The sequence below is a fragment of the Scylla paramamosain genome, chromosome 1, assembly GCF_035594125.1.
Source record: "Scylla paramamosain isolate STU-SP2022 chromosome 1, ASM3559412v1, whole genome shotgun sequence".
Taxonomy (NCBI): Eukaryota; Metazoa; Arthropoda; class Malacostraca; order Decapoda; family Portunidae; genus Scylla; species Scylla paramamosain.
This window is the reverse complement of record NC_087151.1, coordinates 15767501-15781281: the sequence shown is the minus strand read 5'-3', so window position 1 is coordinate 15781281 and position 13781 is coordinate 15767501. Positions and strand designations below refer to the sequence as shown.

General features: G+C 38.5%; 1 protein-coding gene across 7 annotated transcripts in view; it reads right to left on the bottom strand.

The window, feature by feature from the left end:
• The window catches only part of LOC135101367 (E3 ubiquitin-protein ligase RNF8-like), a 50942-nt gene that overhangs the window by 24900 nt on the left and 12261 nt on the right, over positions 1-13781 (bottom strand). For 6 of the 7 annotated variants that reach the window (XR_010269238.1, XR_010269242.1, XM_064005261.1 and 3 more), the window contains exons 2-6: positions 6026-6121; positions 5537-5733; positions 5056-5202; positions 4670-4778; positions 3675-3770 (exon numbers count right to left, since the gene is read on the bottom strand). Coding sequence is in view for 4 of the 7 variants with exons in the window: in XM_064005261.1 (XP_063861331.1) it covers positions 3675-3770; positions 4670-4778; positions 5056-5202; positions 5537-5733; positions 6026-6121 (645 nt within the window). In the remaining 3 variants the exon portion in view is untranslated. The remainder of the gene's footprint in view (positions 1-3674; positions 3771-4669; positions 4779-5055; positions 5203-5536; positions 5734-6025; positions 6122-13781) is intronic. The other variant, XR_010269240.1, reaches the window with a different exon arrangement.

Sequence of the window (13781 nt, the reverse complement as noted above, 5' to 3'; positions counted from 1 at the left end):
GAACTGTTTATTTCCTGAAGGATTGGACATCTATGAAAAGACATGGAAAAGTGCAGGGTGGTATCATCAGCATAGGAGTGGATAGGACAAAAAGTTTGGCTAAGATCATTGATGAATAATAGGGAGAGTGGGTGACAGGACAGAACCCTAAGGAACACTACTGTTAACAGATTTAGAAGAACAGTGACCGTCTATCACAGCAGCAATGGAATGGCCAGAAAGGAAACTTACAGTTAAAGAGAGAAGGATAGAAGCCGTAGGAGGGTAGTTTGGAAATCAAAGCTTTGTGCCAAACTCTATCAAAAGCTTTTGATATGTCCAAGGCAACAGCAAAAGTTTCACCAAAATCTCTAAAAGAGGATGACTAAGACTCAGTAAGGTAAGCCAGAAGATCACCAGTAGAGCGGCCTTGACGGAACCCATACTGGCGATCAGATAGAAAGTTGTGAAGTGATAGATGTTTAAGAATCTTCCTGTTGAGGATAGATTAAAAAACTTTAGATAGGCAGGAAATTAAAGCAATAGGACAGTAGTTTGAGGGATTAGAATTTTAATAGGTAGCATGAAGTAGTCAGAGGGTGGAGGAGAGGGAGGAACAAGCCCAGAATTGTCCAAGGTAGAGTTTTTAGCAAAGGTTTGGGCGAAGAGTTCAGCTTTAGAAATAGATGTGATAGCAGTGGTGCCATCTGGTTGAAATATAGGAGGGAAAGAAGAAGAAGCAAAGTTATTGGAGATATTTTTGGCTAGATGCCAGAAATCACGAGGGGAGTTCGATCTTGAAAGGTTTTGACACTTTCTGTTAATGAAGGAGTTTTTGGCTAGTTGGGGAACAGACTTGGCATGATTCCGGGCAGAAATATAAAGTGCATGAGATTCTGGTGATGGAAGCCTTAAGTACCTTTTGTGGGCCACCTCTCTATCATGTATAGCACGAGAACAAGCTGTGTTAAACCAAGATTTGTAAGGTTTAGGTCGAGAAAAAGAGTGAGGAATGTACGCCTCCATGCCAGACACTATCACCACTGTTATCCGCTCAGCACACAAAGATGGGTCTCTGACACGGAAGCAGTAGTCATTCCAAGGAAAAAAAGACACTTAGTCATCGACAGAAAGGCAGTCCGGCCTGGGGACACTTATGGTCCCCTCCCCAGATGGGGACTCCGAGGCTGGTGTAGGAGTCGTCATAATAATTTTGAAATTTTTGAGTGAAGGGTGTGTGTGTTATTAGGGGCTTGTAGTTTTGTGTGGAAAAAGAGAGTTGTCTTTAGAGGACAGGCTGTGACTGCCCCCTTGTGTTGTGAGACACAAAGGGAAACTTTCAGTGAGGTCACAGCTGGGTTTAATGATAAGTTCACAGTATCCCCTGAACAGTGCTTTAGACCTCCCTGGGAGTAATTATTGTTTCGGCAGGTGTCTACTATATATATATATATATATATATATATATATATATATATATATATATATATATATATATATATATATATATATATATATATATATATATATATATATATATATATATATATATATATATATATATATATATATATATATATATATATATATATATATATTTTTTTTTTTTTTTTTTTTTTTTTGAGATGCTGGTTCCCAAACAAAGTCACAAGTGCCTTAGAATTTTGAGCGATAGGTTTTTTTTTTTTTTTTCAGACACTGAAGCAGTAGTCAAAAATTGAAGGATAAGGGTCTTGAAACCTCCCTCTTGAAGGAGTTCAAGTCATAAGAAGGTGGAAAGACAGAAGCAGGCAGGGAGTTCCAGTTTACTAGAGAACATAAGAAGAACATAAGAACATAAGAAAGAAGGGAAGCTGTAAGAAGTGACCAGGCTTACACGTGACAGTCCCTGTATGAAATATACCTACCTATTTCCATCTATTATCCCCATCCATAAACCTGTCTAATCTTCTCTTAAAGCTCTCTAGTGTCCTAGCACTAACAACATGATTACTGAGTCTGTTCCACTCATCTACCACTCTATTTGAGAACCAATTTTTTACCATCTCCTTCCTAAACCTAAATTTTTCAAGCTTGAACCCGTTATTTCTTGTTCTACCCTGGTTGCTGATCCTAAGAATTTTGCCTACATCCCCCTTTTTATAACCCTTATACCCCTTAAAGACTTCTATCAGGTCCCCTTTTAGCTTACGTCTTTCTAAAGTATGTAAATTTAACAACTTCAACCTCGACTTGTAAGGAATACTCCTCATCCCCTGTATCCTTTTCGTCATTCTCCTCTGTACTGATTCTAATAGACCTATATCTTTCCTGTAATGTGGGGACCAGAACTGCACAGCGTAGTCTAGACGAGGTCTCACCAGCGCCAAGAAAGTGATGAATGATTGAGAATACTGGTTAATTCTTGCATTAGAGAGGTGGACAGAATTGGGGTGAGAGAAGAAAACCTTGTGCAGCAAGGCCACAGGAGGAGGGGAGGCATGCAGTTGGCAAGATCAGTAGAGCAGGGTTGATTCCTACCTGTCTAGAAGAGTAATATGAGTGGAACCCATGTGAAGCATACTCCATAGATGGACAGATATGGCCCCTGTACAGTTAGTAGCAGGGGGGGGGTGAGAAAAACTGGCAGAGATGTCTCAGAACCCCTAACTTCATAGAAGCTGTTTTACCTAGAGATGAGATGTGAAGTTTCTGGTTTATATTATAAGAAAAGGACAGACTGAGGATGTTCATTGTAGAAGAGGGGGACAGCTGAGTCTCACTGAAGAAGAGGGGATGACTGTCTGGAAGGTTGTGTTGAGTTGATAGATGGAGGAATTGAGTGTTTGAGGCATTGAACGATGCCAAATTTGCCCCAATCAGAAATTTTAGAGATCAGAAGTCAGGCGTTCTGTGGCTTCCCTGTGTGAACTGTTTACTTCCAGAAGGGTTGGATGTCTACGAAAAGATGTGGAAAAGTGCAGGGTGGTATCATCAAAGTAGGAGTGGATAGGACAAGAAGTTTGGTTTAGATCACTGATGAATAATAGGAAGAGAGTGGGTGATATGACAGAACCCTGAGGAACACCACTGTTAACAGATTTAAGAGATGAACAGCAGTAGTCAGAAAGGAAACCTGTGATGAAGTTACAGAGAGAAGGATAGAAGCTGTAGGAAGGTAGTTTGGAAATCAAATCACCATTGTTAACAGATGTAAGAGATGAACAGCAGTAGTCACAAAGGAAACCAGTGATGAAGTTACAGAGAGAAGGATAGAAGCCATAGGAAGGTAGTTTGGAAATCAAATCAAATTAGGTGCACATAGTTTTGTGTGAAGGAAGAGAGTTGTCTTTAGAGGGCAGGCTGTGACTGCCCCTAGTGTTCTGAGACACAAAGGGAAACGTTCAGTGAGGTCATAGCTGGGTTACTGATGAGTTCACAGCACCCCATGATCCAATGCTTCAGACCTCACTGGGAGTAGTTATCATTTTAGCAGGTGTCTGCTACCTCCTCCAAGTAATGATACATATCATCAACTTTCCTTACAAAAACATTTCTTTACACTAAAATATAAGCTAATTCAAGATATAAGTATGGTAAATTAGAAGGCAATGATGCAAAATGGCAAAAGATCTGTTTGTTATTTGACTATTTTCTGAAGCCTGATGATAAAGTTCTGTTCTATTTAAGACATGTTACAGCTGTGATGTTCTTACCTTTTCTTGAAGAACCTTATTTCTTTCTTCCTCTTGCCTCAGGCGATCCTCTAAAACTTTTCTTTCTCCTTCCAATTCTGTCTGAAGTTTTGCAATCTAAGAGAAGGTAAAAGTGTTGTCAACAAAATAGTACTGTCATAAATATATAGATAATATTCTTACAAATTACTAATATCCTCATACAGAGGAGTGGCTAAGATGATGCATATAAAGATGGCAGAGCAAATGGTGAGAGATGTGAGAGAAATACTGTATACATGAGGAGAATCCACAAACAGGATAAATGGAGAATGTGTTAGATGCAAGATATCTGAGGAGCAAAGAAAAGCGGTGTGCATGATAGGGTTGAATGGAGAGCAGCTGCGAATGTGTAGGAAGGATACAACTTCAAGAGCCTCTACTGAACATTCATTCACATCTGGTTTAATCAGCTGATCCAGTCAGATGCAGGAGGGTGGATGGCTTTATTATAGTGCAGCAAGGATGAACTAGTTCTGCTATCAGGCCAGTCTGCTTTGTAAGTGAATCTTATGCTGTGTGGTCAATGAAGATCTCTGTACTCTTCCTCCTTGAAGTCTATGGACTAAGATGGATTTTAAATTTATTCCATAAAACAATGATGATCATCTACATCTCCATCCAAGCAAAGCCCATTCTATGGAATGAGTTGTCAGGCATGAAAATTTCAAATTAATTTCTTATTGATGATTTTGAAAGATTTCTGAGAATCGGGAAAAGCTGCCCAGCACACCACACCAAGAACTTCATGACTTTCACAATATAACAGCTATTTATAAAAAAAGACATGGTCAAACTAGTTCCTAGAGCATTAAGAGAAATGCCAGTCAATACACATGTCATTAAAGCTGCTCAACAATACCAGGGAAGTATACAAAAGGATATGAGTAAGTGATTGCAAAACATCAAAGTGATACAGAAATATGAATGAAAACGCTGTTATTACTTTCTACTACAGACAGTGTTCTACAATTTACCTCTTCATGTAACTTTTGTGCTAGTGCTTCTTTTTCTTCCAGCATTGCCTGCTGGGCTAAGGCACCATTTTGAAACTGTTCTTCCAACTGAGCTCTATTTTGTTTATACCTGTGGAATTTCAACAGTTGTTCTTACATAATGGAATATACTGTTTTCATTACACTTAATGGATTCAATAAAATAATCCAGAAGAATAGATAAATCAAACAGTACATGAGAAAACATATCTTCAAGAAATATAAATGCAAATTATGTAACGATCCATCTGTATACAAGCAGCAATCCCAAACACAGTGGCCCCAACAAAGCACCACACATTCTTTCATCCATGGGTCCTGATGGCTCATGGATCTAAAGATAGTGAAGAAAATACTCTTTGTTTTACTTTTCTTCCAAAAGCATCTGTTGCTGTTGAAGGGATTGATGCATGTGGTCCCTCTCTTCCTTGAGCTGTGCCTGTATTGCTTCACTGCCCCTCAGCTGCTGCTCCAGCTCATTGTATTCATGCTTCACTCCACCTTCCTCTGTGCTACTGCAAATATTTCATTGTAATAAATTCTCAAATGCATTTATTATAACATTATATACACAGAAACAAATACCAGTTAACATGTTTCAGCATTAAATGCACACGCAGTGATGCAAACAATCCAAGTACTAAAAACACTATTATGCAAATGGTGTTTCAGAATATGACAGTAAACTCATCTGTTGAACTTCTGAGCACAAAGTAAAGACAACTCTAACAGCATAAAGTAAGCTACTAATATGATAAGACTGAATGGACAGTTTATGGAAGATGTGAATTCTAATTAATATCTTGACTAAATCTTGTATGATCATGTCAGAGAAAAAAGTTTCCTTACCTTTCACTTTCTTGTCTTAGTTTCTTGTGACTTTCTGTTGATGTGCTACCAGACTCTCTCACCCCCTTCCAAGAAGAGACCCTTAACTTGTACACGTTCACATCCCGCTCTGTGAACCTAATTTTTGACTCCAGGCTGAGCGGGTACTCAATGTTCCTTGCTAAAACCTTTCCATCTAAAACCATACTGTTTTGGCCCTTGGAAAAAAAAAAAGTCAAATCAATCTCTTTTCAACATCACTATTAAAACTATGAATTATTCTTATAATAAATACAGTTCATATCACTATTTTGTCTTATCCAGGTCATGCATAATGTATACATGGCAATCAGTGAATGAATGAGTGAGTAAATTAATAAATAAATGTATGTGTGTGTGTGTGTGTGTGTGTATGTGTGTCTGAGCAAGCACTGATGTGAGTTCCTGTTAAGACAAGTATGGCAAAGCACATGGTTATAACACTATAACACTAACACGTGGTTAACTCACTATACAGGTAACAGTCCAGCTCTCTCCTTGCCATTTGAAGGCTGCATGGTTCCGGGATATGTGTGCACTCTGTAGTTCCCTCCTTCCGACAATAACCTTAGGTAAGGGCAATTGATCAGAACAGATATAATAAATTCCACTTATCAAAACAACAAGGTTAGAATTTTGCTCCACTGCTAATTCCATAACTTCATGGCTATTTCTGTCACATCCTGGTTATGCTTGGTTTGAAGACCTTTAGAGTTGCAGATAGCAGTTAGGAATTTATCTCAAAGCAATGCACTTGTTTTTGTAAGAATTACAGTAAAACCATCAATTCTAGCATAGTTCTGTAGTGGGCAGCAGGTGAGAGGCAAAATGTACATCTGGGTCTGCAGGTAGGACCAACTCCAATTTCATAGCTCATGCATTCAAGAACATAACCTTCCCCTAAACACTTCACAGAAACAAGGACAAATTTATCTAAAGATGAGGTACATACACCATGGGAGGCAGCCTTACTGGGATTAAATATGTCATAAAGTTTGAGGCAGTATAAAACTGACAGCATAAATTGTTATCAAAGCCCTAGTGAGTTTTGGTTTGCCTTGATTTTTTAAACCAAGTGGTTAAATGATGCCCTAGTGAGTTTAAACCTATGTTTTACAGGAGATATGTTGATGACACCTTCCTTTTATTTAAACACTCTCAAGCACATCCCTAAATTTCCAAGTTATTTAAATTCTAAACACTCTAACATTGAATTCAACTTGTGACACTGAAAACAATGGCTCTATCCTGTTTCTGGATGTAATAGTGACTCACAATAACAACCAACTACAGACTGCTGTTTACTGCAAACCAATCTTCACAGGCTTGGCAATAAACTATTTATCTTTTAATTCTTGATTATTTAAGATTAATGCTATCAAAATCCTCCTATATCTTCTACTAGCTGGTTTGCTTTTGACCATGCAATTTAACTTTTTGAGAACTTTTTCCTTTAATAACAGGTTTCTGTTAAGTCTCATCTACAATTCTTTAGAAAGCAAATTTAGTCAGCCTTTGTCTAACCACACACAAACGATACAAAAGAAATGCATAAAATTACCTTTCTATGGCCATCTTAGCTTTACTATTAAAAAGAGGCCATACCATACTGAAAACAGAATATCCTTATACCAAGTTTATTTTTATTTTTACTAATACAAACACTATTGCCTCTTTTTTTTTTAATCTAAAGACAGTATTCCTATTGAACTTATCTCTAACATCACTTGTGAGTTTACTTGTTTAAATTGTAAGACTTGATATATTGGAGAAACCAAGAGGAATCTCACACACACAATCAGTGAACACAAGGGTAACTCGATATGTACACAGAAACAGTTAGCTCATCCTCCTTTTTCAGCAACAAGAACACTCACATACACATGATCATACACTTTCGGAGAAGGATTCCAAAATATTACATAAAGTTGATGCAAATACAGACACAAAAACATTAGAAGCTATTTACATTAAACACTTGAAACCTGAATTAAATAACCAACTGTCATCAACACATTTATATCTGTTATACACTCAGTTTGGAGCATTGGGTTCCGAGGCAGTAACCAACCTAACACACGCACTGCTATCCCTTGTCAGTCCTCACTATTCCTTCAGATGGAACACACAAGGTTTGTTGTCTGGCATTACTACACCCTTAGTTTTACTGCTGTTCTATATTAGTATCTATAGGCTGTGTTTTACCTCAGCATACTTATTTATTTATCTGTATTGCCAATTTTTTTCTTCGCTTCACTTATCCATTACTTATTTGCTGCCATTTGTTTCCCTTTTTTTTTTTTGCTTATACCTTAGTGTTTTATATATATATATATATATATATATATATATATATATATATATATATATATATACCTGGTGACTTGAACGTCCTTCAACTCGAACAACTCCAATTCAAGCAGGATTGGTAAACAAATTTTGTCCTCCGATTCAAACACAAATACCCATTCAAGGGACACCGCTCAGTCAGGCCCCCTTCTTTCCCCTCCTCCCTTTCCTGCCCCTCTCTCCCATCCCTCCCCATATCTCTCTCTCTCTCTCTCTCTCTCTCTCTCTCTCTCTCTCTCTCTCTCTCTCTCTTCCACTTCCTTGGCCCATGTACTATTCTCCTTCCCCATATGTCCCTTCCTCCCATTGTTCCTTTCCTCTCCCTTCCTCTTTTGTCTGGTCTCAAACCTCCCTCCCTGGCACCTCCCCTCCCCTGTATCTGTCAGAGATAAGGGACAAGGGAGTAATACTTCCTCTTTCTCATCCCCTTCCCACAATCATTGTCATTTTCACTACATCCTTTCTCACTCTCATATAATTCCATTTTCATTCTCTATCAGTCTCATTCTATTTAGCAATTCTTAGAATAGTTCTTACTTTCACAGAGAGAGAGAGAGAGAGAGAGAGAGAGAGAGAGAGAGAGAGAGAGAGAGAGAGAGAGAGAGAGAGAGAGAGAGAGAGAGAGAGAGAGAGGATTTTAATACAAAATAAAAATTGTGTACACTACAACAACTGTTTTCAAGATTGAAGACAGCAGGAATTTTCAACGACTACTCATTTTGAGGTTGGTGTTTATTTACAATGGTATTTTGCGTAAAATTTTAAGATCACTGTTTTTGTATCTGATGCATAGGACAACACAATTTTTTGTGTCTTTTTCAGGATGATTCAAGTGCTGTCTTATACACTGAAATATACCATACTTCATGATTTCTGTTACTGTATTTCTCTTCTATAATTTAGGTTATTTTCATTCAATTACATGATCAGAAAAAAAAAAAAAAAAAAAAAAAAAAAAAAGGAATATAAATATATATATTTTTTTACATTAATTTGAATGGGATAAATTCCCTACCATTCAAACATTCCCAATGCGAATAGCCCAAAAGAACAAATTAAGTTTGAATCACGAGATACCACTGGATGTGCGTGTGTCTGTATATATATATATATATATATATATATATATATATATATATATATATATATATATATATATATATATATATATATATATATATATATATATATATATATATATATATATATACAGTGGAACCTCAGTTTTTTTTTAACTTAGTTCGTTCCTAAATGTCGTTTGAAATCCGAAATGTTAAAAAACTGAAACTATTTTCCTGGTAGAAATCAATGTAAAATATATTAATTTGTTCTTAGACACTGATCCAGCATGTCTTAGTGGATAATGACCAACACTATCACTGCTAAGTTGGCCGTTCCAGAACATCTCCAGCTTAGAATTTTTTTTATTCAGAAAGGATGTATTGAATGAACTTAGTGACACATAACTCCTCAAAAGATACTGTTTAGACTTTAGACCATGCAGGTATTCTCTTTTGTCACTGATCATGTGAGGGAAGCTTTACAGAGTGACACAGAGAGGGGCAACCTGCTCACTGCCAAAATGAAGGTGATCATAACATTTAGACATTTTGCTGCTGGGAAAAGTTACTGGAAAAATGCAGTTGTGCAGTAGTGATGGTGTGGGTCATAGAGAGAGCCACAGGAGGCTTGGGATTACTCCTGAGCGCTGAACATTGTTTGTTTACATCGACATTCTTCAGCTTCTTCAAAGGGATCACATTTTTCTTATTTCAAAGATTGAATTACTGTCTTACACTGTTTCTTTCCTCCAAATATGTAAAAACAAAGTAAATATTTTATAGAAACTATAAATTAGTAATAAATGGCAGCTTTTGTGAAGTCTTTTAGTGAAACCAAGAAACTTTTGTTCTAGAGCCGAATTATGGTACTGCAACTAAAGCAATAATGAGCTCAAAATTTTGTTTGAAAACTGATTTGTTCGAAAAGGGAAGCATTCGGTAACTGAGGTTCCACTGTATAGTCAGTTTTGTTTAGATGCAGCTACTATAGAAAATTATGATTTTTATTGGATTTTATAGGATAGAAAACAACTTTGATACCAATTTTTTTTTATTTATGAATGACAAGGATAATATCACCATAACTCTTTACTGGTATCTTCGTGTGTGTGTGTGTGTGTGTGTGTGTGTGTGTGTGTGTGTGTGTGTGTGTGTGTGTGTGTGTGTGTGTGTGTGTGTGTGTGTGTGTGTGTGTGTGTGTTGTGCTAGAAATCTCTTGGCCTGTATTCTTCTGTAGAGCTTCTTTTCTTTTTGCTGGGGGTTTTTCTTTTGGCCAGACATTCCAAAGTGTGTGCAGATGCACCAAACCCAAGGTTTGTCATAAGTGACACACCTTGGCATCAGCAGACTCTTCAAGGAGACCAGGAGCAAATGTAGGTGTTGCAGCAGCAGATGATGTAGGAGGAGCAGATGTATGTGTTGGAGCAGCAGATGTTGATGGGGTTGAGGGTGAATGTGGGCAAGGAGTGCTGGCACCATGAGGTGGCAGCTCATGATGTGACTGACTGGCACATCATGACTTGTGCTTCAGTCAGATTCCTTAAAACACTCCTTTTCCCATTCAGCAGCTTCTTGGAAGGCTGTCCCATGTTGCTGGAGTACAAGAAGCCTTGAAAATACTGAGAAAGTGCCTCAAACAGGTTGCACTGCCTGTGACTCAGGGAGGTTCCCAACTCCCATACTCACACCAGTTCTTGTAGTTTGCTAGATGTATGATGACAAACTTTTTGTATAAAAAAAAGGGAAAAAAATCAGACAAAAGGTGGCAAAATTAAATAAAAGAGCACTTAATAGAAAATGGGGATTTCTGCAAGGGTGGGGACCTCAGAATTTATATTGCAAATGAACTCAGTTGACAGGGAAATAAGTGTGGTATGGCTGCCAAACTTCAACAGAAAATGTGTGATGTGTCCAGGGATTTTTTATGGTAACTTTTAAAAAAGGCTGGAAAGGTGAAATTCGGCTCTATTTTGGCAGTGCTTCCCCTTAAGAGAGAAAGGTGCTGAAGGCAGCCAAAAATGGTACATATTCCTGAGGGGTGAGGGGATGCTTGACAATGAGAATGTGGAGAGCCTGGAAGTTAATAGGACAGTGGTGACAGATAAGGAAGAAATGAGAAGGGTGATAAAAGAGTTTTGGGAAGAGACTGGTGGTGTAGCCAAGGTACTTGATGTGAGAGAAGGGTGTGTGACATTGCAAAGGAAGGATGCAGATAAACTGAATGAAAGAATCAGCAGGGAGGAGATGGATAGATGTGTGAAAAGGCAAAAAAAATGGGAAGGCAGCACAGCCAGGTGAGATGCCTTCTGAGATGTACAAAAATAAAGGGGAAATGGGAGCCGCCGTGATACATTGGTACCGCACTTTGGGGGCCAAGTGGTCATCAGGCGCACGGGTTCAAATCCTGGCTACGGTCCGAGGATAGGAAGAGCATCCACTCAGGGTAACAGTTCCCAAATGCCAAATCCAAAAGTCCTTCATCAGGAGGCACCGTTTCAGCCCTAACAGACTAGGGAAAACTAGACGAAAACACACATGTACAAAAATAAAGGGGAAGTATTGATAGGATGACTGAGTTATTTAACCAGGTGTGGAAGGAGTGAGTGCCAAGAATGTGGAATGAATACAGTGTGGCTCTATTGCATAAGGGTGGATACAAGAGTATGAATAAGTTGAAGAACTACAGACAATAGGTAGAGTTTTTAGTGGTGTTAAATGAAAGACTGTGTAAATGGACTGAGAGAGCTGCACTGTCAGGTGAAGAACAGAATGGATTCTATGTGGACCGGGAAGCAGAGGATAAGATTTGTGGTGAATGAAATGACTGAGAGAGAGAAGGATGGTAGTAAATTGTATTTAGGTTTTCTTGACATAAATCATATGATAGGATGAATAGATAAATGTTAGATAGAGTCTTAGAAAAGATTGGGTTGACTGCAAAGATAGTTAACATAGTGCATTGTATGTATGTGGACACAAGAGCTAAATACAGACTAGGAAACATAGAAATAGACTGTGTGAAGAGTGAAAGAGTTAGGCATGGTTGTATATTGTAACCAACCCTTTTTAGCTTGTATACAGAGGAATTGGCTGCCAGAATGAGAATGAATGAATGCAAGAGTAAGTGTGAGGAATGATATGTGTGCTCTTATATGCAGATGATGTAGTGGTCATGAGTGAATTAGCAGATGAGATCCAAAGTTTGTTAGATTGCAGATGGGTATGGAAGAGATTTTGGAGTGAGATTTAGCTGTGAGAAAAGCAAGGCAGTGACAGGAAATAGATCAGAGGATGAAAGAAATTCAGTTCTGAGACTGGGAGAGAATGAGTTGCAACAGACAGATGAATACAAGTACCTGGGGATGTGGATGAGTCTGAATGGCTGTGTGAAAGAGAAGAATGGAAAGATAACCATGGTAAACCACTAGGAAGTGCAGCAAGGATGAAAGCAAGTATGATATGCTGCAAGAAGTTCAGAAGAGAGTGGCTGTTCTAAGCATTATGTATGGTATGAATGGGATTCCATGGAATGAGAATGAACTAGAAAAGTTAGAAGTAGGACAGAATAGAGTAGCAAGAATGGCACTGAATGCACCAAGGTATGCAGCTATAGAGGCTTTGAGAGGAGACATGGGATGGAAAACAGAGAGACATGTAATGGCAACCTTGAGGTACAAAGCTAGACTAGAGCTAATGGATGAGGCTAGACTAGTGAGAAAGATGTTTCTCTGGAATGTTTGGAGTAGCAAGTGGGTGAAGAAGTGTGTTAAGATGGTAGTAAAGAGCAGCTTGGAAACTAGTTGGGCTTTTCATCAGTTTGAGGGGAGCCATGTTGACTGCTAGAAATGGCAAGAGTTTAGAATGGGATGTAAGAAAGTGGAAGAGTGAGACAAAGTAGTAAAATGTGTGGGACTGAGAGAATGGAAGAATAAGATGGAACAAAAGAGTACTTTGAAGTGGTATAGAGAGAGAGGCCCCAAGGTATGAAAAGTGGTATGGGGGAAGCCTGGATAGTGATCATCTCTTCTGAGCTAGGACATGGTGCATGGATGTGAATGCAAGGAGTTACAGATGGTCTGAGTTCTGCAGCAAAGTATGGGAGAGGATGAGACTGTGGACCATGTGGTGCTGGAGTTTGTGAAGTGCCACAAACAGGGATGAGATTATGCAAGTAGTGCTGAGGGAACTAGGGAATGTCAGAGTGGAGAAGACAGGAAGGGATTGGATGGTGTTGTTGCTGGTACTGTGGAGAGACAAATGAAAGGATGACAGGGGCTGTGAAGGAGTTCCTGGAGAAAATGTGGTGTGCCAGATGAAGGAACTAGTGGTGTGAAAGATGGTGTCTGTTTCTGTTTGTTGTTTTTCTTTTTTCTCTACAAGAGTTGCCAATACTCCTGGCTCAGGAGTAATCCCAAACCACCTGTGGCTCTCTCAATGACCTACAACACTATAATTATTACACACCTACATTTTCTCAGTAGCAAGATGTCAAAGTGTTACAATCACCTTAATTTTGGCAGTAAATGGGTTGCTCCTCTCTGCATCACTCTGTAAGGCTTCACTCTCTAGATTGGTTACAAAGAGAATACCTGCACAGTCTAAACAATATCTGCTAACGAGTTCCATGTCACTAAGTTCATTCAATATATTCTTTCTAAATAAATATTTCCTGAGCTGGAGATGTTGTGGAGTGGCCATCTTGGCAATGGGAGCATCTATCATGAGCCACTAAGACAGGATGGACAGGTGTCTGGGAACAGATTAATCAATTTTACGTTGATTCTTATGAGGAAAATAGTTTCAGTTTCTGAACATTT